A 24,026-nucleotide genomic window follows, 5' to 3' on the forward strand; every position below is an offset into this window, starting at 1 on the left:
ATGAATAGCCTAATTCTGTTCCGACATCTTATGGTCGAACCGTAATAGCATTACATCTGATTCAAGCTTCTCCTTCTCAAGCTGCAGGGTGAATTCTATTCTATTTTGGTCGTGGCAAGATATATAGTATTAGAGTTGCACTCAATATCTTGGTGGCACGGTGGTTAGCACTGCTGCCTCACAGCACCAGGGTCCCAGGTTCGATTCCAGCCTTGGGTGACTGTCTGTGTGGAGTTTACGCATTCGCTCCGTGTCTGCATGGGTTTCCTCTGGGTGCTCCGGTTTCCTCCCACAGTCACAAAGATGTGCAGGTCGGGTGAATTGGCCATGCTAAACTGCCCATAATGTTAGGTGCATTAGTCAGAGGGAAATGGGTCTAGGTGGGTCACTCTTCGGAGGGTCAGTGTGGGCTGGTTGGGCCGAAGGGCCTGTTTCCACACTGTAGGGAATCTAATCTAATCTAATATTGTCAAAAATCTCAAGTGGAGTGAGATTTTGGCTTATGTAGTATTCCAACTCTGCACTACATGGCGTGGTCTTCACATCCTCCTCTAAATAACACCACTGAGCAATCTGAGGTTGACTAAGGGCTACCTGTAGGTGAGCATGCCATCCTCTCCATGGGGGCATAAAATCCACCCATCATGTAGGACACACCATCCTCTGAAGCAGTATAAAGATGGTTCAGAGTACAGAAGAAGCATTTATGACTGAGTCTGCTAGACTGTTAATCAGACTGTGAATATTTCCATTGTTTACACTAAGGTGAAGATACTGTAATATCCTCGACTCCAATCCAAAGGAAGTGACAACTATAAAGAAATCACTCCCTTCACAGGGATGGAGTGTTGCTACTGGTTAAATACTTAGACATGAGACAAATCCTTTAAAAAGATAAAGGGTATATTTTCTTCCATTGATTAATTTCTGTGAAAGAGATTTTGATAAGACCACGTTCGATTTGTGCAAAAGGGATATTTATTACTGACAAACCAGTTGTTCACTTGAGCATATGCCTCATTTATTCTCATTCGCTATAGGTAAGAGCAAGGAATAAGTAAATCTCTATATAGAAATCTGAAGATAGCATATACAAATATTACTGCTTTATCGACTACAGTGCAACACGCTGAACATCAAAGTAATGGTTCATCTATTGACAGTGCTTGCAATAGTTAAGCTTCAGTGGTCTTACTGCTGACAAGCAATTTTTCTTCCTGATGTGATTTAGTATGTCTGGTTACTTTACTAGCATTTGTGTGTTGTGTGAAATCTCCCTTCATAAACGGTGGCTCTGTAGCAGTGCAGACACTTGCAACAGAAAATAAACATCTTGCTTCAATCCCTGCTGAGTCCATTCTAAACAAGCTCTTGCCTAATGCAGATGCATCTTATCTGCTTGCATGCTGTTTAATATTTAAACAAACCAAATGCTACCCTATGTGCTTAGAAATCTTGCATCCTTTAATTAAACAAAGGATACACAGGGGAATGAGTTCTCCACTGTAGATGACAAGTGCTGTTCATCTGGGCAGTCATTTGATAACGACATTCAATTGCCAGGAGAATGGATCTATTTCTGCATCAAATTATCATTTTCCAATTCCATATATTTTTAAAAAGATTTCTTGCACTTTCATGTAAGCTTTATTGCACTGCAAAAAATCCTCTCCTCCCACTTCCCTGTGTCCTAAAAATATATTTTTATTTTTTTTTGCTATTTTCATCCTCAGTTAGTGACATACTCATTTAGTGTAAGCAGAAACCTGGCATGACAATACACAAGTAATATCTGTGCTACAGGACTGCTGAGCAGTCCAATAATCTCCAACATCTGAGAAAGTAACTGTTCCCCCTCCCTTGACATTCAGGAGCGTTATTATTGCTGAATTCCTCACTAGTAACATCCTGAGGGGGTTAGAGTTGAACTGGACAAGCAATTCAAGTACTGTGGCCTTAACAGCAGATCAAGATCTAGGAATTCTGCAGAGAAAAACGCAGGTCCTGACTCCGCAGAACATGTCCACTATCCACAGGACACAAGTTCGGGATATCATGGAATATTCTCCATTTGCCTGGATGGGTCCATCTCCAATATTCAAGCAGTTTGCGTTATGGACTAGGCCAGACCTTTCAAAATATTTTAAAGCAGGTAGCCCAGACCGTAACTTTGCTATTTATTTAGCTAGGAGGAGAAAGTGAGGTCTGCAGATGCTGGAGATCAGAGCTGGAAATGTGTTGCTGGAACAGCGCAGCAGGTCAGGCAGCATCCAGGGAACAGGAGAATCGACGTTTCGGGCATAAGCCCTTCTTCAGGAACCAGGATCTGAGGTAGCAGAAGGGATTCTCCTGTTCCCTGGATGCTGCCTGACCTGCTGCGCTGTTTCAGCAACACATTTTCAGCTATTTATTTAGCTAGGTGTACAGTGAATATTCCCAGTGTAAGTCAGTTGGGTGGACTGCCAAGTTTTAAACAAACAAAATTTATTTACAAAATTACAGAATGCAATGCAAAGAACAGAGAACAGAATACTGGATAACTTATCCTGTCCAAACCTGACTTAATGATGCTGTTCTGAAAGTACTTGCAACAGTCCCCATACACACATCCCTTAGCACAAACAGTGAACAATGGTACAGGCATCTTATAGTTTGAAATCATAAGGGCAGAAGAACAGCAAAAAGGCTTCCAGTTTCCCCTGTGACTCTTACTCAACTCACTCCTAAACTGAACTAAACTGCATAGCCAGAGACCTGGCCATACCCCCTCGATGACACCAGTTTTTCAAAAGACCTTTCAAGCTTTTGGCGTGAAGCACTCTCTGTTAGAGTAAACAACAAGGCCCCAGTGAACTATTCAAACTTCAGACACGATGGAGCTTGGCCAATTAACGCCTCTCTGAAAAAAACACTCAAGCGCAAAGTAACCTTGTACCAGACCAACATTGTGATATATGAAACCATCTCGGACAAAGGTGCCTGCCTGATTGGCAACAAATCAAATAACATTGAGGTCTTGAAGCACCAATCTATTGCCAATATATAGCATTTACAAGATGCACTGCAGAAATTCACTGAGGCATCTTAGACAGTATCGTCCAATTCACAACCACCACCCTAAAGTATAAATTCAGCAGATTCTCTGGAGCACCATCACATGCAAGCTCCTTTTCAAGCCACTCACCATTCTAAATTTCTATGGTTGATAACTGAATCCATTTAAAGAGGGTCCAGACAACCAGCAATCAAGTTAATTTCACCAAACTGGTTCAGTTCTAGAAGTGATCTGACTTTGAGTTGACACGGTATACAAGCCAGAACATAAAGACATCGTCTCCATACAAGGTGTTCTGAAACATGATCCCATGCATCAAACATACTTACTCACCAAGGGCACTGCACACCACATACCAAGACTACAAATTCTTGCTGCACACTATTCATACTTCACTTCAAATGAGGTATTGTGGAGAAGTGCAGTAAAAATACAGTGACAATGGTTGCAATTTCTCTGAACAACATAAAGCTGCAAAGCTAATACTTACCAGCTTGCACGAGGATAAATTCTTTAGATTCTACACCTACACGGTTGCTCGCTGTGCAGTTGTATGGGCCAAAGTCGTTCTCTGAATCAGGTGTGACCTACAGGGAGGATATGCAACCATACGTCAATTATCATCAGTTTAAAAAAGTGAGATTTGATCCATGATCTTTTAATGCTTACTTCTCATCTCCTGAAAACATGCACGGGTTAGCAAATGATTGTTTAACTTTTCAAGGCATGGCAGCTCAGAATTTGTTCCCCCCAATGGATGGTTTGATCAGGATAAGATACAGAATGAGGTATCTCAGGCCCAGTAACCATAAAACACACTCTGGCTGTGCTCCATAATTGCTGACACTCCATAATCTACAGGTCTCAACTGGGGTTTTCTGGATTAAATAAGACAAAAAACTTTGGCTCTGAGACAAAAGCAGAAAGTGCACATTTGGCAGCACCTGTAAAGCTTAAAACAGCGTTTGTCTGTCCAGTTCAGTGACCCATCGTCAGAACTAAAAGCAGCTGGACAATTTTAAACTCTGTTTTCATCATGATACAGATGCTACCAGACTCTGAGTTTCTCCAACACTGTTTATTCTGGATAGGGCGATCTGTGAACACTGTAGAGCCAAATGGTGAATGCTAGCAGTAACTTCCTGAATTCCCCATATTGCTAACTGATCATATAACGGCAAATTAAAATGGTAAAGTAGGGCCTTCAGGACAATGTGCCCATGTTGTGCTATCCATGGAAAGTTGGATGGCTGCGAAAACTGATCTGTAAAGAGAGTATTTGAGTCTAAATCTCCTCGATTTGGCAAAGGGTTAGAGCCACCCAACTTTTCATGAAAATTAACCAAAAGGGAAATGCATATATCAAAAAAATTATGATCTGATTCTTTTAGAAATCAATGAAATGCCACAAAACCATACATTTTGTTTAAAACACACACTTAGTACACTTTCTGATGAATCATGTAAACAGAATCTTCTGGTACATCTAATTTCACAGAAAATCTGTTCCATTAATTTTGAATATGAAGTGCCAATTCTACAATGAAGGCCACCTGTTTATTTCTTACCTGAAGGTAGTTGGTGGATCGTGTGCTGTAGATCTTAATGCTGCTGTAGTTGGAGCTTGGTAATTGCTGTCCATCTCTAAACCAGGTAACAAGAGCAACAGGATGAGCCAGAACCTCACAGGTAATATTCACAGCGTTACCCTCCCAGGTGTAGACAGTCACTGTGCCTTGCAGCTTTGGAGCATCTGAGAATGAGAAAAACACATTCTTTACCACCTAAAAAAAAACACTGAAGAATTTCCTAAAATTTAAAATAAAACAAAATGGTAAATCTACTTATTCTGCTCCCAATGAATACCCTGAAAATGAAAGGTTGAGGAAAGGATTGGAAATCTGCTCATGGACAACACAGCAAGATGTCTGCTCAACTTGCATTGTCTGGATGGTCTTTTTTTTAATCATCTTGAAGAGATCTTATGAAAATCAAAACTATTTGAATAATAAGGCCATGTGTGAGCCTGCCCTTGACTAGGTTGAAGCCAGTTAGAGATCCAGCTGCGTCTTCTATTAAAAAGACTAACCAACAACACTGACATGGCCCAGATCATTAGTGGGGTCATATCTTCCATCTCCTTCCAGGACAGGATATGAATTCTTAGCATTAGCGAAATGCCACCCTCAATTTAGTGGCTTCAGGCAAAAATCTAACAAAATGATTTGTTAATTTAAATGTACTTTAGTTAGTCACAGACATTAAAGTAGGTGGATCTAGTTGCTTCTGAGTGGAACAGACCTACAGGTCAGTGAAGAGGGAGCACAAAAGGGGGAGGGAGACAGCATGACGGAGCGAGGGAGGGTGTGCAACAGAGTGAACGGGAGGGAGCGCAGGAGGGACATTGGGAGGAAGTGTGGGAGAGAGTGGGAAACAGGGGAATGGGGGGGAGAGAGGGAAAGGGGGACAGAGAAAGAGAGAGAGAGATAAGCAAGAGAAACAGAGTGGGAAGCGAGAGAAAGAAAGGGGCAAGTGAGAGAGGGGTGAAGGGGGTGGGGAGGAGCAGTTGGACTTGCATAACCTGTCAGCTAAGCACCTGCTTCTAACCAAAGTCCCTGACTTTCATGACCTCAACAGTCATGTAACTTGTGATCAAATACATTTTACAAACACAGAACAGAAGTATGGTACACAATGATGGTTAGCTTTAGTTTATAGATCCCAGACCCATGCTCAGTGCATTATGACACACTGCCACCTCCACCTCTGGCATTGATAGCAATGGGCAGCTGCCAGCATCAATGACTGACTGACAGCTCTTAGTTCTCTGGCTGTACTTCCGCTGTTAGCGGCCCTCAATCACAAGGGAAATCTGACGGTGACCACTTCCTGTCTGAAAGGCACCTGACTCCATTGGGCCTCTCCATGGCAATGGTGGAGATTCTCCTCTTTTTCTCTGACTGGTGTGACAGAGTATAATTTTAAGGCAGCAAAACCACTAAGGCTAGATTTGAACATTATTTTTATGCTCGTTGAGTTCTTAGGACGTGGAAAATATCTGGACAGAATCAGTCATGGAAACCAAAAAACATAAGAGGTCATTAAGTGGACCAGGTGGATTAGCTAAAATGCATTTTTGATTGGATTGTGTGCACCGGGTATGAATTTGATCCACGGAATATTGCTACAAAGCAATTCATTCAAAATTGACAATATGCAGTTGTGCATGAGATGCATGTTGCATAGAGTTATTGGGCATTAATAATTTAGTAAACTACAGTTTACATTTAGTGACATCATTATTACACAAACCTAATTTCTCTTTCCAATGTAAAATTATGCTGCATATTTTCAGCTTGTACATGGTTATTATAATCATTAACCTCTAATCGATATTGTATCATCTCTGTTACACTATAAGGTCAAAATTAAACTTAAAATAAATTATTGATAATGTGACTGAAAATTAACGTTCATAGGTCATAAAGCCATATGGAACTGTCATGTAATGTCTGACCAAATACATTTTGTATAGACAGTACATAAATCTGGTACACAATGATGGTTAGCTTTCATTAATAGAACTTGAATCTTGACAGCTTATTCATTGGATGCGAGCAATAAGATGGATTCACAAGGCTTATCAAATAGTCCTTCAGTAGTACAGAACTTGAGTTCTGTGGAAAAAGATACATTTCGTCAAAGTGTACATATTGCACTCATCAGAATATTTCACAGGAATACCAATTTGTGAATTTCAATGCTGATGTGATGTCAAGTATGTACGTCCCAAAGACTGGCAGAATGTCTCAAACAGCGTGTCCCTTTGGCTATTCGCAATAAGCAAGACACTGACTGTATCTAACTAGCTCAAGCTTGCAAAACCCCCAACATTCTGCCCAACGTTAGATGTGATTCTGCAACTGGACATTTGCTGGATAATCCTGAAATTAAACTGAATCAGTTTAGGATCATCAGTCAGGTTTATGGCATGACACTCTTGCATGTACTGGAAGCCGCACAGATTAACATATAGGCCCTGCCCTTTGCAGACAGAAAGAACAATAAATGCATAGAACCTCTTACAACTCAACAAATGAGGTCACAGCCATTTGTCAGTTCACTCCTCATGTTACTGCCTTGAGCAGTCAACCTGCCTGCTACAAACAGTCAATCAGCATTAATGCCTGCATTCTCATGGTAACACCTCTAGATTCCACTCGCCAACCGACCTACACTCTCCTTTCATGCAGTTTAAAATGTTGATTTTCCCCTTGAATCGGTATTCTTGTGAATTGTCCTGATGAGTGCAACATGAAAAGCTTTGATAAATTTGAGCAATACTCAATGCTCAACTTCTTTTTACGAATTGATAAGTATGAAAAATATTGTCCCCTTTTGAATGACACTGAAAATAAAATCCTGTTCTTATTAATGATATTCAACATTGCAGACACTTGCAAATATATAAGTGAAATACGAGGCTTCTTGTCGCCCAGTGGGCGTGAACATGGACCTTCTGGCAGGGCTTAGTTCCACCCTGCCATGGAGCGAAGTCACAATGTGTCCAAATAGTTTGATTAAAAAAAACTTAATAGTCCAAGCACTTTAAACAGCCAAATCCTAATGGTACCTCTTCTATTTCACCATTGGGTTGTATGGTGAAATGATCATTTTCTGAACAAAAAAATTATCTGAATCATGCAGAAATTAGGAAAATAAGTAACCTCCTCAATCAGTGTTGAAACATATAATTAAGAGTTTTTTTAGTCTAAATTAACTATTTTAAAAAAATAATTAACTACAAAAAATGTTGAGACCATTGAGTGGAAACAAACATAGCTGATTAATTAAAACAAATTTAAGGCACAAAGAACTGGAGGAAGGGTAGCTGGGGATGCGAAATGTAGATGAAAGTGAAGGGGGTGATGGTGATAGGTCAGAGAGAAGGGTGGGGTAGATAAGTGGCAAGAAAGATGGACAGGTAGGACAGTTCAAGTGGGCAGTGCTGAGTTGGAAGGTTGGATCTGGGATAAGGTGGGGGGAGGGGGATGAGGAAACTAGTGAAATCAACATAGATCCCGTGCGGCTGGAGGGTCCCCAGGCTGACCATACTTTTTGATCCACATTAACAATGCCCATCAAGGATTTCATAGTCAATGAGTTCCACCTGGGTCCAATCACTACATAATCTGAACTTCAAAAAGCTTAACATTAAGACAATAATCCTGATTTTAATTGAATTTTACTTTGGGATCTTGAGGTAGAAAAATGATGTGAATTTGTTTGTTGTACAGAGAATGGAACAACAAAGATGAGATAGCTTGTACCCAACTTTGTAGATGTTGATCCCACCATTAAATGTTAGGCTATATTTAAGTGTTGTGCATGCATGCATAAAATCAGCATTTAGTTTCATGAATGTGCAATTTGACAGAAGTTGCAACTGCTCAGAGAGCCCCCTTGTCTTCTTTGGTCAGTGACTCCTCCAGTCACCAATGTTAAGCAGGTGGAATTTTCTATTAAAGGATCATTTCAATGGAGACCAGAGAAGTGGGAGTGTTTCTCCAATTTTCAGGCAGTAGGCACACAGTTGAAATTGTTGCTTGGGTGACTTGTTGTTCTGCTAAATGATGCTCACAGAATTAGCATCCATTGAGCTCTGGTTCAGTTTCAATCCAGTTATGTCACAGCACATCCAAATAACAATCACTGTTAATGTCATAATGAGCAGGAGTTCCTATCTCAGGAAGAAATCAAGAACCAAATCCAAGTGCTTTGCTAAAGGGTAATCACTCAGACTGCAAACAAAGACACTGCCATTCACACCTGTAAGAGTTACATTGGCTAAAACCACATGGAATCTATCACAAGGCTTCTTGTGTGTTGTTGATGGACATGGACATATTAAATCTGACTTTCTGTCCGCACAGATGCTGTCAGACTTGATGTGCAGTAACGTTTTCTATCTTGGTGTCAGATTTCCAGCATCAGCAGCATTTTATTTTTCCTTAATCTCTGATCTTTGTCCCAAAACTGTGACAATAAACATATAAGAGCACAGAGAGAAACTGGGAATGGGTTTTTGACCAGTAAAGAAAAAAAATTCCGCTATTATAATATATAATATATTTTTGAAAGATTAAAAAAATTGTCCCCTGGAATCAAGTTCACTCTCTTGTTCGGTGTCAAAACAACTCAATAATTAATGAAAACAAAGACTAACTAGTGGAAATTCAAATTGCATTAAGTTTACTTACACTGTACTTCCAAGTACATTGACTCAGAGTCCTGGCCAATTGAATTCTTCGCCTTGCAGATATATTCTCCAGAATCTGTATGCTGAATGTCCTTGAGAGTCAAGGAGGAAACTCTTGCATGGCTTTGAACTTCAATTCTTCCATCCATGGTCTGTCAGGTAAGAATGTGAAGTAGAAGTTAGAGAAATTCTTTTCTGATTGAAGTAGTGAATACAACAGGTTAGAAACAGAAACTAATGCAATCAAATAGCATGATTTTACTTTTTTTAAAAAAGATTTCTTGACAATAAACATATTATAAAAGAGCCCTTGCTTGTAAAATAATGAAGTAATATTGATTTGTGATCTTTTACAACGTATCTTTTAAGTTGCATAATACAGGTAAAGGTAGCACTTCTCGAATATTTGGCATAAAACATTAAATCCTATTTTATTTAGTCTAGATATGTATACATGTTTGAAAACACAAAGATTTCTTGAGTTGCTGTTGATGGTTAAGTCAGAGGATATGCCTTTTTGTAAGAACAGATATAACGTGATGAAATTTTAATCAAGAATATCAATAAGTACCAGTAATCTGTTTCTCTCCAGAAAGAGTCTAAGAGTAAAGGAAGATTTCAGCTGACTACTCTAAAACCCACTGGACTCGTCAGCATATATTCTGCCAAGGAAACATTTTGTTCCACTTGTCAATTTTAACTAGTGTGCTTAGGAGTATTTGACTGTTAACTAATTGATGTGATAAATAGTTTAAAAATATACATTCTTTTTGGTCTGGCAAAACATAGGCATTTAAGTAAGAATTAGTATCTGCTCGGAATGTCTTACATATTCTCCTTTCAGGCGAAGTCTCAAAACATGTAATCTGCCTTTTGTATGTCTTTACAACTTTATAAGGTTTGCTGTTTTAAATGCATGTCTTGACATCACTATCTTGAAACCTCTGGGTTGGATTTTCAAATTGGGTCAGGAGCTTGACATTTGAGATCCCATAACCATACGGTGCACTTTATAATGGCTCTCTCATGTGATCTATTCAATGCTACCTCTACCGCACATATACACAGACACACACAATTTCTGCCGAGCCCACTATCTAGCTCTGCTGCCCCCAGTGTCGACTGAAAGTACTCATCAAAATGAGAAAGGAGGCAATCGCCAACGTCCAGCCTCAACTGGCTGTTGAACATCAAGTGGCAGGCAGCTGATTGGTCCTCCGGGCCGCCCTCATTGTAAACAGTTTGACACAGGTACAGAACAGTGGCTAACTGCTCACCCACCTTTAACCCAGACCTCTCACTAATTACAAAATTTCCTGGATCACCATCCCAGTGGGAGATTTTATAACATTATCCTTCATACATCTCTTTCTCCCACTCCGTCACATGCAAGTGTCCATCACTCAATCTTTAATTTCTCACTTAGCACATTACAGGCTCTTGCTTTGAAATAGAAATATCATTCCTGTCAAAACATACTTAAAAGAAAGCTTAAGAGTTCATGTTTTCAAGCTATTTGAAGAAAATTAATTGCACATTTTAGGATAAACTAGAGCAACATCCTTCACTCTAACATCAGTACCCAGTTTCAGGACAATGAGTAGATGTGTATGCGGGTGTGAGACAGCAAGAGAAAATGAGTTGGTACATGGAAGACAGAAAGAAACTGTATGATACTAAAAAAGTGCGTGAATGCAAAAGACAAATGAGTGAGAGATAAAGTGAAACAGAGAGAGAGAGTGTGTGTGTGACAGAGAGATTGCATGCAAGTGAAAGAGTACATGTGCAAGAGTGGTAGAGTGTCAGTGTGTGAAAGAGACCAAGTATGTGTCAGCGTGTGAGAGAAAGTGAGCGTGAGCATGACAGAGCGCGAGAGCAAGCAAATCAGTTATATGGAGGTGTGGGGGAAAAAAAAACATGTGCTTGACCACACTTGATCTGGGCTTAAATTATTCAAATGTTTTAATGTTAACCAACAGTTTTTGGGCAGGAAAGGGAAAATGCACAACATAAAAGCAGCTCAGTTAGCTACTATGTACCTCATCCATGTGATCATCACAATGACAAAAGCCCAGGAATAAATCATTTGTCTACCCAGTCAAACAGAGTCAGTGAAAACAGAAACATCAAAATGTAAAGAGGAGGAAACTAGTAACATAACAATTCTGAAACACCATTCGCATTGCCAAAGATATTTCAGAACTTTCCAAATCCAGGATATTTAATGCCATTTTCTATCATTTAAAAACTTTTACAGAAAACACATTAGTCATGTAAATTCAAAACATTTTCTTGCTAATGCACCAGACTATATTACACTTAATTTGTGAAATTGCAGGAATTTTATTACTGCGCATTTTATTTAATAACATATCTAGTACTGTCTGTATATAGTTAATAAGATGATTGATTGTTGTTGCTGCTGCACTTCCTTAGTTACTGAGGGTGCTTGATGCTTATAAAACTAATAATATGTATGTACTGTATTTGTATCTAAAATGTGCACATGTACATCAGATATCTTGTTCCCTTGTTACAAATTCCATCCTTCTCCCTAGTCACTGTCTCAGGCAGAAACAGACTGTGTGCAAGTTGGAACATCTTTTTAAACTCACAATCCTATATCCCCTTCATAACAATGACTGCCTGCCACTAAAAGCTAACTTTGTCAATGTTTCAGCCTATCAGTTTTTGAAACATTAATTTGTTGCCCACAGATTCAACTAATTCAGTGCTCTATTGGCCAGCCCTTTGTCCTCCACAGCATTGGGCTTGCCCATAACATTGATCAAGTCCTGCTCATCACAGATGCGGGACAGGTTCTGTTCCAATTTAGCAACCACTGACACTTCTGCCATCTTTGCACTGAAAAATAAAATGATAGCATCTGAATCTTCAAACTGGCCAGGAAAATGTCAGAGCTGGAATCCAGGGTAAGATAGGGAATTCAGTTAGTTTTTAAAATGTTGGAATAAATTTTCACCTAAAATTCCTGTGCCTGACAAGGTGCAGTTGCTCGGTTTTATACCTCTGCCATTGGCCATCCTGCCCTGTGAATGCCAGGACTTAAAGGTGAGCCCAAGGAGTGACTTAATTAATGTGCCATTTAACAATGAGGCAGCTTCACACATGATTCATGGTGGAGAGCACCACATTCTGATGGTCAACTAAGAAAAGGCATGACATTTGCGGCACATTACTGCTTCACAATTTACGTTAGTTCTCAGCTGAGGAGTACCAATGGTACGGAACTACTGGGCATACTGTAAGCTTAGAGAGGAAAGATTTAAAAGGGACCTAAGGGCAACGTTTTCTCACAGACACAGGTGCTTGTATGGAATGAGCTGCTTGAAGAAGTGGTGGAGGCTGGTACCACCTGATGATGGAGCGACGCTCCGAAAGCTAGTGTGCTTCCAATTAAACCTGTTGGACTACAAACTGGTGTTGTGTGATTTTTAACATTTACAAGCATCTGGATGGGTATGTGAATAGGAAGAATTTAGAGGGATATGGGCCAAATGCTGGCAAATGGGACTGGATTAATTTAGGATAACTGGTCGGCGTGTATGAGTTGGTCTGAAGGGTCTGTTTTTGTGCTGCACATCTGTATGACTCTAAGAGACATCATGGTGCCCACTGGATACTGAAGCAAATTCAAGATGGATTGCATGGCACTGCACTCTGTTAGACAAATTTCAAACAGTGAATGAAACATCCCAAGTAATGAATTTTCTATGAAACTAATTTATACTGCATCCCTTAATTACCTAGGGCTGCAAAACAAGCTTCCGCATCAAGATATAAATATATATTGGACAACACAGTTGAACAGAGAGGCAGAAGACACCTGACTACACTAAGTATTGATTCTTTCAAACTGAAATGACAACAAATGAATTGACAGAGCAGAGAAACTTAAGGCCCTGAACAATAGCCTAACATTGAACATTGGTTCAATTGTTCTGGACCTTAATAGTTGCCACAACATCAACATCACTACATCAACAACAGGTGCAAAAACAAAGGCATGTGACCACTCCTATACGAAGTATAATGTGAACAAAATCACCAAATGAACGTAGAACCTGAAGTGTTTAATGGAAAGCTCCTTTCATAAGTCCGACTTACTCCTTCATTGGCTGATGTAACAAGACGTTCTGTAGTTGCATTGATGTGTGGGTAATTTGGACTCTCACAGAAGCAGATTGAGAATTCATCACCTCCAATCATCATCATCATCATCACTCCATTAAACTTAACGTCAGAACACTTGAAGAAAGCATTAATTTTCCTGGGCACCACAATATTCAAATTGGCACAAGACGACAGGCATAAATCAGAAACAAATCCTCTCTTGAAAAAGAAAGTGACTCATGTCTATATATAAAAGCCATCACCAGCAACATGTTTAATGTAGACTGGCGAGGTCAAGCTAAACCACTGCATGTTTGCTTCTAAAGCAATTATGGCACCTTACATAATCCATAGTATGCAAGGTACCTTGGGATAGAACCCCAAATGTAAATCTTTATGAATTAAAATCATGCAATATTGTATCATACAATTGACATAATGTTCATCACAATCATATCCATTACATTTGCCCAGTTAGCAACCTCTGAACTCCTGCAGTTGACTAATAACTCTACAAAAATTTGCAAGGAATTTATTTCCTATACTTCAATTTTCTTGTTCCCAGTTAGGTGAGTATTTCTTTGTTGGGAAGTTCAAGACTGTTTTCTGCACTTGCAACTCCTTTCTCCCTTTTCAGATGCCTTTCTCCTTATATGTCCCTTTAAACACGCTATCCCACCCACCTCCATTGCAGATTCTCTCTGTTCCATTTGTGCAGCTCCATTACTTAACCACCTTTTGCAAATCTCGTCACGTCTAACATTTCACAAATGCTTCATCTTTAAAGGTTAATTACTCAAAAAACATTGTTTTCATTAAAGAAGGTAGGGAGACGAAGGAGAACTTAAATACATTAATAATTCAGTGAGGGAAAAAGCTCACTGGGCTGGTTGTAACTATTGACCAAAACTAGGAGTGAAAAAGACAAAATGAAGCTAAATATTATATACTTTAAGATATAACTCCAAACAGTAACAGTTACTAATACTTTGGGGACCAGGATCAAACTGACAGTGATATCTTAGATACAGCTGCAGAAAAATGTGCCTGAAATCTCTACTGAAAACAATACTTTTGAGCTCAGACTAATCTAGATTAGATATTAATGCATTTTATCCTGAAGTAGTCTCCACATCAAAAGTTACTGACCATTTTACAATACACATGTTACATGCACGCGGCAATCTACAGGCACAATATAAGACAGGAACAAAATGTAAAGGCATCCAAATTTGAGAACCTTTGTTCAGTTCATTTTCTTGCAGCGTTTGTTATGCTTTAAATTTTCAGCAGCAACCTAATATGGAAGCTAGCAAATTGGAGTGACCGTTCCTGAACGCTACAACTATGTTTTGCTGCTCCCCTGATATGGGTCATTGTGCGGTGACATGAAGACTGAGAAGGTTAATTAAAAATCTGTCAGGGCTTACCCACATGGACGAGTGATTTTGATCCATTCTACAACAATTTCAACCCTGCCTTACTGAGTTCAATAGAACATGTTAATACACAGATATCTTTTTCACACTTTGAAATTACAGTGCCATCAACTTCCTGTTACATGACATGTAAACATTCTCCTCTTTTGGATTCTTCCACATGAGAATGTCAAAGTGGTAGTATCATGAATCATGCAGAAATTTGATCTTTTTACTTAGCAAAAATGCTTTAAATGTTCGCATTATTTGTAGTCATGATTTTATTTTGGTCAAAAATTACACGAATCCATGTAAAATTCTGTAAATCCCTTGTTTAGATTAGAATCAGTCTGAACATTGGGGTGCAGACAGCCTCACACAGAGCACCTCACACCTTCAATGCATTATCTAGGCCAACATGGCACCTATTGTTAAAGTTCACTTGAGAATGTAACTTTAAAAACGTTCTGGGATTTACATATGAAAGAACTGAAACAACACGGTCATTCGAAAAGATGAGAGACTTAAACAATCCTGGTCTTTTTCAATATATAATTTCAGTTACATCACACTGTCAACTTTTGTTATAAATTCTGTGACTTATGATCTTATACTCCACAACCACCTGATGAAGGAGCAGTGCTCAAAAAGCTAGTGCTTCCAAATAAACCTGTTGGACTATAAGTTGGTGTTCTGTGATTTTTAACATTATTTTGTAAACATTGTCACAAAAGTAAATATATATTGTAAACCAATTTCATAGTTTCACACTCACCTACACAGGAAAGATTACATTCAACACGTGCATTAAAACTTAAAAAATTATTTAAAATTATTTTCATTGAAATTATTCATAGGTTTTAAATTGTTTTTAAATATTAAATATCAGTAAACTCAAATTTCACCATTATTTTACTGTGCTAAGATTCCTCATAAACAATGCTTTCACCCATATCAGTTAAGTTGCTAAGTTTAAGATGTTATGCACATTAATTTAAGATCTCCAAAAACTCATAACCATCCTCGCTAGGAAGAACTGAAAACAAAAAAATGGTGGAGATCACAGTGGGTCAGGCAACATCCATGGCGAGAAATCAAGCTAACATTTCTAGTCTAGATGGCTCTTCAGCAAAACTACTGAAACATCAGCCTGCTTTCTCTCTATGGATGACGCCACACCCGCTGTGATCTCCAGCTTTTTTTGATTTCAGTACATGTTCCAGCATCTCCTCGCTAGGAAGACCTTTGCCATAGCATCCTGATTGACAAGGTTATACATAAAACATTGTTAGTAGTCTAAGGGTGCACGGACTTTGATTTTTCCTTAAAACTGGTTAGCTACTTAAAGAGAGGTAGAACTGATAGAAATCAATTGGCTGAAAATAGGAGTCTGAACAGTGTGTATGTAAACAGGTTTTGAGAGCGATTTAAAACTGGGCTCATTAATTCTGCTTCATTCTTCATTAATGTTACCTGACCCGGTGAGTATTTTAAGCATTCTTTGTTTTTAATCCATTCTCTCTACTCTTCCAGTTGCGATGAAAGTCACACTTTTAGGCTGTGAAGTGAGTTGACACTACTTGCACTTTCAGTACTATTTGAAATCAAAAGCAATGATACGAAGTAAGAAAAGTATATTTGAACTTAACATTTACTGGATTAACTAAGATATAAATCAGAAGTGCTATCCTTGTGTCAGTTACATGAAAGAAAGATGACTTTTGGAAAGGTTCTATTTACCACAAGGTTTATAAATAAAAGCATACTAAATAAATAAAACAAATAAAAGCATATTGGACTTCCAAAATCTGTGACATAATGGAAATCATTGTGGGGAGACAGCCATACTCTCTCTCTCTCTCAATTTTTGGCACAGTAGCAAAAATAAAGCAATTCTGAAAGTAATGTCTTGTATAATGCAGTAAATTATAACTCGACGATTACTGCAGAGATAAGATCAGCACACCCACATCTAAAGGTGGTGGAGCTTCAACAAAAGAGGGTTGTTAGCATGTGAATGTATTACACACAGACTGAAAACCGACTACACAGCTTCAAGCAATAGCAGGAAACGTCACATCAGGTAAAATCACGGCTAGATTGTTCCTTGAAATGTTAACAAATGGAAGATGTCATGCCCGGAAATTATGTCATACCTGTAACTTTTAAAACATTAACTATAATTAGCACGGGATCTTATGGAACCGAGTTTTCTTTCCAGAAAATGCACATTCAAGTTCTGAAAAAGGTGGTCACAGAGTCATACGACTTGAGCTGTGGATTGCTACTTACACACAGTCATCATGGTATCTTTTTGAGACAAGGAAGTGTCAATAACTAAAAAGTGTTAATACCCATATTGTGAGAGTATCCAGAAGGGATTTCTTGACCTAAGTATGCATTTTATTCCAGTAACAAAGATCATGATTGTCTCAGAACCCAAGATTGGATGTCTGCAAACAATTAAATCCAAACACAACATCTGGAGTGTGGAGTGTGGAGTTTGCACATTCTCCCTGTGTCTGCATGGGTTTCCTCCGGGTGCTCCGGTTTCTTCCCACATTCCAAAAGATGTGCAGGTTAGGTGAATTGGCCATGCTAAATTGCCCGTAGTGTTAGCCGAAGGGGTAAATGTAGGGCAATGGGTCTGGGTGGGTTGCGCTTCGGCGGGTCGGTGTGGACTTGTTGGGCCGAAGGGCCTGTTTCCTCACTGTAAATAATCTAATCTAAGTAACCTAATCTAATCGAATCTGGAATGGTGAGCTGTGAAGGTAGTCATTATGCTCCCCCTTCACAGGATGTCTGAATAACACAAAACAACACCTGCAGACACAGCATCGGATGGGATAGTAATATCTATGCCTTTAAGAACTTGAGATTGCAACATTATAAGAGATCTTAAAGTCAGTTCCTTTTCAAGTCAATGAAACAGAAAACTGACTATTAGGTATTGTGACAACGGTAACTGTGATTAGCAAGTATTGAAACTTTAGATTTTCAGACAGTACATGAGTAATCCTCTTTGTTATAGTGTCATAGAGTTGTATAACACAGAAACAAACTCTTTGGTCCAACCAGTCCAGGTCACCATAATCCCAAACTAAACTGCATGTTGTCTGTGCAGATCTGCAGGTGGTTCTTGCACACACAGGGAGAATACTAGCAATAAGCAAGATTCTTTGTGACTTTAAACAGTGTAGAGATTGAACTACTCTACATTGTTAAAGAGGGCAGCAGGAACGTGTGCACAATGAGTGCACTCCTGTCTGCAAGGAGACAAAGAACATAACCTTCGAAAAGGAGAAGTAGGGGTCAGCGTCTCATCATTCACATCAATGCCCACCTGGTATAATGAGTAAAAGATGATAATGATGCGACTGAAAGGAAATTAACGTTGGGGCTGGAATCCTTTGCTCAGATTCTTCTTTGCACACATTCGCTTTATTACTGATAGTGGCGAGAAGCAAATCATTCCAGCTAAACCACATCAATAGAATTTTCATATTTGCAACAAAATGTGGTAGCTCATGGTTGTTTTATTGTGTGATGTGTTCACTTGAAAGATGAAAACTAATGAAAAAAATGGATAAGGACTTCAATCAAACATTGTGTCATTGTTATGGCGTTTCATGTCTACATTGTGATGCAAGGTGTATGATTTAGTAGTACTTATTTTAGTGTTTTGGATTTCGAACTACTGGTATGCAGGTTTGGTCTGTGTCTGTGAAGGGATTTAACTTGCAAGTATTTTTCTAGCCACAGTGACTTAACTTAAAAAAATGTATATGAGTGTTTTTGAAGGCTAATGAGAAATTGTTTACATTGGAAGAAAATCTTCAGGAGTGACAAAAGTATCTGAGTGTTGTTAGGATTAAAGGGACAGTAATTTACCATGTGGTTCAACATCTTTAAACTAGATTTTCCTGCAAACAGCTTAATTGATTCCATTTAACTGCATTTCTTTTTTGTAATAAACTTCTGTTTCATTGTTAAAACTAAACCTGCAGCATTGCTTACTTGTTTCAGTCAAAGACCATCTTAAAACTGAAAAAAAACCAACCATCCTATTAAGCTAGATTTCAGTCTGAGAGTCGGCTTGTTTTCAGTAATAACATCAGCTGGGATCACAACAAGAAAAATAAATCTTTACTTCTTCACCTGGGATAACTAGAAATTCCAACTTGTCCAGAATATGGGCGGCACGGTGGCACAGTGGTTAGCACTGCTGCCTCACAGCGCCAGAGATCCGGGTTCAATTCCCGCCTCAGGCGACCGACTGTGTGGAGTTTGCACATTCTCCCCGTGTCTGCGTGGGTTTCCTCCGGGTGCTCCGGTTTCCTCCCACACTCCAAAAATGTGCAGGTCAGGTGAATTGGCCACGCTAAATTGCCTGTAGTGTTAGGTGCAGGGGTAAATGTAGGGGAATGGGTCTGGGTGGGTGCGCTTCGGCGGGTCGGTGTGGACTTGTTGGGCCGAAGGGCCTGTTTCCACACTGTAAGTAATCTAATCTAATCTAATATCTTAGGCTATCCCTCCTACTCTCCTGCTTCTGCTACACTCACTGACAAATTGTCAACCTGCATACTGAATTCACTCCCATTCCTGAAGTTACCTGTTTTTCTGTAATCTCTATGAAGTGATATAAATGAAAGCTAAATGGTTGTGATGGATCTTTTTTGCTTTAAGAAAGCTCATAGTTTCGCAGACATCCAAGTACCATAATGCGTGGGAAACAGTTTCAGTAACAGAACCAAAGCATTCTTTAACTGAACTTCAAAAAAGCTTTTTTTTGGACTTGTCCTACATATTCAACTTCAATTAATAAAAACATTTAATCATTTCAGCTATCATCATTTCTAAACTCATTGCAAAGTTATTTTTATTCAAATTCATTCCTTTTTAAAATATATTCTTAGTACAAAAAAGGATTTTTTTTCCTTTGAATATTACAACAAATACAAAACCAAACAATTCAAACCAATGTTAAAAAAAACAACCACTAATTACATAAATAAACAGTAACAAAAAACTAAGGTAAAAAAGGACAATCTTAACAATAATAACAATAATGATAATAACCACAGATCAGCAAAACCAAGCAATAGCCCTCGATCATCAAGCGCACAAGTTTATACATATTCATATGTTCGTAGTTCCTCCCCTCTGGACATCAGATTTATTACATAGAATTGTCATGGCTGCTTAAAGGCGCTTATTAGTATGGCGGACAAACCTATACCCAATAGTCCAAAAAGGGCTGCCACATCTTATAAAAAGTCTCAGTTTTATGGTGCCTCATACTCGTAAGAAAATCCAAGGGGATGTACTCCATCACTAGCTTACACCAGCCCTGGGGGATTTTCCGACATCCACCCTAATGGAACGTTCTTTCTTGCACAAAAAGTGAGAATACTGAAAAGCCATTTTTTGTGTGCATCTAATGAAAGTGAATTAACAAAACCAAGAAGAAGAAGAGATCTCCACCTCCACCCCAAGGGCCTTCTCTATTTCGCGTACCACACCGCTCCAGTATCCCCACTGTCTGTGGCAGGACCAAAGACAATGATTGAGCGTGCCCATGCTCACTTTAAATTTAGGACACATTGGAGATGCTCCCGCTTTAAATTTAGCGAGGCAGACACCAGAGAGGAAGAAGCTGAACTACACAACACAGAGCTTTAATGCAAAAGAATCCACAAAACCCAAAAATTACAGAGACTAAAATAACTGCAGCCAACAAATCTACAAAACTTACAAAAACTATATCCAACAAAAACAGAAAAAACACAAAATCACCAAAGGCTCTGATTGGAGGAATTTACCCCCATTCAAAGGGGGTACCTACACATCCTACAACCCTATTAACCATTCCAACTGCCCTCACAAATCCTATTCGGCCTTTTGACTTAAGTCAACGTGTCCACAAAGTTCTTTGCTTTCTCTGGCGAGTCAAACAAATGTATGGATTCATTATGATTGATCCGAAGCACTGCTGGATATCTTAGAAAATACTGGATCCCCAGCTCTCTCAACCTCCTCTTCAAGCCATCATAGGACTTCCTTTTCCAGACCACTGCCTCCAAGAAGTCTTGAAAAAAACATGACGCTAATGCTGCAACGTACTAACGCCCTCAAACTACCCGCCCCCCCCCCCCCCCCCCCCCCGGGCTCTCGAGGCTTCCATGACCAACTGCTTGTCTTTATAATGATGGAACCTTACCAGGACAGAGCACAGGCGCTGATCTGTACCTGGCTTTCGTGCCGCGATTCGGTGGGCTCTTTCAATTGTTATCCTTCCCTTCTGAGCCGCAAACCAAGGAATCCTTGGAACCACTTCTTGAAGAATGCCAGTGGCCACTCACCTTCCGTCCCCTCCGGTATGCCAACAACGCTGGTTCCTTCTTCTGCCTCTGTTTTCGAGATCATCTACCAGATCCAACAGACCTGGGACCTGTGTTTCCAGGGCTTCAATCCGGTTCTTGGAGGAGTTAGTCTCTGCCTCTACCCCTGCAGCCTGGCACTCGAGCTCATCGGTCCTTTTACCCATGTCTTGCAGCATATCCGATACAGGAGACAGCTTCTCTTCGATTTTTTTTCCTGGATCTGTCTCCCCAGGACCTTGCAAGATTTGGCCAGCTCCTCAACCAGGGTCTGGTGAATAAGCAAACCCGCTGCTTCAGAGGGCTGGGCCGTGCCACTGGCTCTGGGTAAACGTTCTCCTTTTTTCGGCATTCTCCAGCTGCAAGGACAAAACTAAGTCGATTTTTTTCGGGTTTCTCAATTCTTTACTGTGTTTTGACTCACAATAAAGTGTTTGGGATGAGTCCTGGCTCTGTCGGGTCAGTGCTGCAATGCAGAGCCCAGCAAATACGATCTTAACAGGAGGCCGCCATCTTGGATTCCCCCAAATTCATTCCTTTAAGCAGACGCTATTATCGTTGAGCAATATTAGTTGGATTTAATTTTCACTGCGTCTTAATTAGTTTTTATTTGATTTTAATTTCATTAAGAGTTCACAGCAATTGCTACAAAAATATCAATGAAATTTTAAATGTCTTGTCACTTATGAAAAGAGGAATCTTAAAGTCTCCATGGATTTACAGCATGGAGCAGCTTGGATGCCTATGGAATTAATGCTAAGGGAGACAATCTTTTTTTGAAATGTAAACATATAATAAAGCCCCTAATGAACTCTGCAACCAAGAATAATCTTTTCGAGTTAATGATTACTACCATAAAATACTTCAAGGAAGGCTCCTGTATGGCTATGATAGTGTCCTTGCTTTGGGAAGGAAATGGCCTAGTGGTATTAGTGCGAGACTATTAATCCAGAAACTGAGGAATGTTGAGAGGATCGAGGTTCAAAACAAATACAGAATCTGGAATTAATGATAACCATGAAGCCATTGTTGACTGGCAGAAAAACCTATTTGGTTAACTAATGTCCTGTAGGGAAGGAAATCTGTCATCCTTACCCAATCTGGCCCACATATGACTCCAGCCTTCTAGTCAATTAGGGATGAACAATAAATACTGCTCTAGCCAGAGACACCCATCCCATGAGTGAATTTAAAAGAAAGGCAGAAGGCTTAGGTTCAAGTCCCACTTGCCCTGGAGGTACATCATGGCATGTCCAGACAGATTCATAAAAAATATTTCAAAATGCTTCATGAAACTCTCTTTTCTCCTCACTCCTCCTTCAAACACAGTATGCTTTCAGCAAACACCTGGAACTGTTCTAAAAGATGGTGATAAAAATAACTTTATTTTCACTGACTGCACCCGAAATGACATAAGATACCTACTTCAGCTGCAACAGCAACCAACATGCAACTTATTCATAATCGCTCGCAGTCAAATCAAACCACTGTACAGCATGATTCCAACAGTTCTTTCAGCCACATTAACTATCTATGGAGTTTGCTTCATTCAAGTCACATCATGAATGGCTTTCTTGAATTGGGAGCAGTTAATTACAAATCAATCTCACCATTAGCAGTTTCGATTTTAGAAAATAGATAAAAGGCGAAACTTCTTGTAATCTTCCTCATCAAATTCTGCTCTGTGAAGTCTTCAGCACTGAATTAATGCCTGACTATCCAAAAGAACATCATTCCAAATTGTTCAAAGCCATCAATTGAAGAATTTAATTATCTAATTTTCAGCTGGATTCTAAGCAAATATTATTGCCACCCATAGGTACCAGTGACCTTCAAATTTATCCTGTGTGTTGAAATACTTAGAGCAGATAATCAGCACACACACTCAAATTGTCAAACGTACTCAATGCAATAAGAAATAAAATTGAGAAAAATGATTGTTGTGATGTTGCTTCAAAAGTAACATGTGAAATTTAACACTTCCTGTATAAAGACAGAATTCCAGAAGGTTAAGGACAATATCCAGAAGATTTCATTCAATATAGTAACTTGAGTGTGGTGTCAGCTCAGCTCACTTTTATCTCATTCCAACAAAAGGCAGGACAGGGATATTTTCTAACTCTCGCCCTTACTTATTGTGTATGTAAAGGTGGTTGAACTCAATATTTTCCCGTATGCAATCAACATACCAACTCAATGACACACTCCCCAGAATCTTATACAGCAGCAATTGGGCAATTATCCGTTTAACAACTTAATGAGAGTTATGTTCAATTGTCTGGTTGGCACGGATGGCGGGTCTGTTTCCGTGGTGCATGACTCTATTACAACTTTTAAAGGGCATCTGGATGGGTATATGAATAGGAAGCGTTAAGAGGGATATGGGCCAAGTGCTGGAAAATTAATCTTGGCCAGATTGGGATGTCTGGTCTGCTCAGATGAGTTGGTCTGAAGGATCTGCTTCCATGCTGTACGATTCCATGACTCTATTACTTCATAGCCTTAAGCTTAATGTGAATTACCTTCTTATAAACTCAAATTATTTTCATGTCAATAAGATTAATCAGTAGGTGATCCACTCCACTATGTTAAAGCTCCAGCACTAAACCTCTTTAAACATAACGATATCAGTCCTCATGTAGATGACTCTGCTTCAGCAGGGTGTAGCTGAAGTTAGCATTTTATACGAGAACAATGTCAATTAGCATCACTTACAGAATAACTCGTTCACCCCAGCCTAGTAGGTCCTAACAAACTAGAGAGAATAAACCTGCCTTTTT

At 39.3% G+C, this 24,026-nt stretch overlaps 1 protein-coding gene across 12 annotated transcripts in view; it reads right to left on the reverse strand.

Annotated features, from left to right (window-relative positions):
• The window catches only part of ncam1a (neural cell adhesion molecule 1a), a 511,684-nt gene that overhangs the window by 119,780 nt on the left and 367,878 nt on the right, over positions 1–24,026 (reverse strand). For all 12 annotated transcript variants that reach the window (XM_087976401.1, XM_043676728.2, XM_043676727.2 and 9 more), the window contains 3 exons: positions 9,316–9,466; positions 4,624–4,808; positions 3,546–3,642 (listed from right to left, as the gene is read on the reverse strand). In XM_087976401.1, coding sequence (XP_087832527.1) covers positions 3,546–3,642; positions 4,624–4,808; positions 9,316–9,466 — 433 coding nt within the window. The remainder of the gene's footprint in view (positions 1–3,545; positions 3,643–4,623; positions 4,809–9,315; positions 9,467–24,026) is intronic.

Source organism: Chiloscyllium plagiosum, unplaced genomic scaffold (genome assembly GCF_037043375.1).
Source record: "Chiloscyllium plagiosum isolate Xiang-an unplaced genomic scaffold, Cpla_swu_hap1 HiC_scaffold_29, whole genome shotgun sequence".
NCBI classification, from domain to species: Eukaryota; Metazoa; Chordata; class Chondrichthyes; order Orectolobiformes; family Hemiscylliidae; genus Chiloscyllium; species Chiloscyllium plagiosum.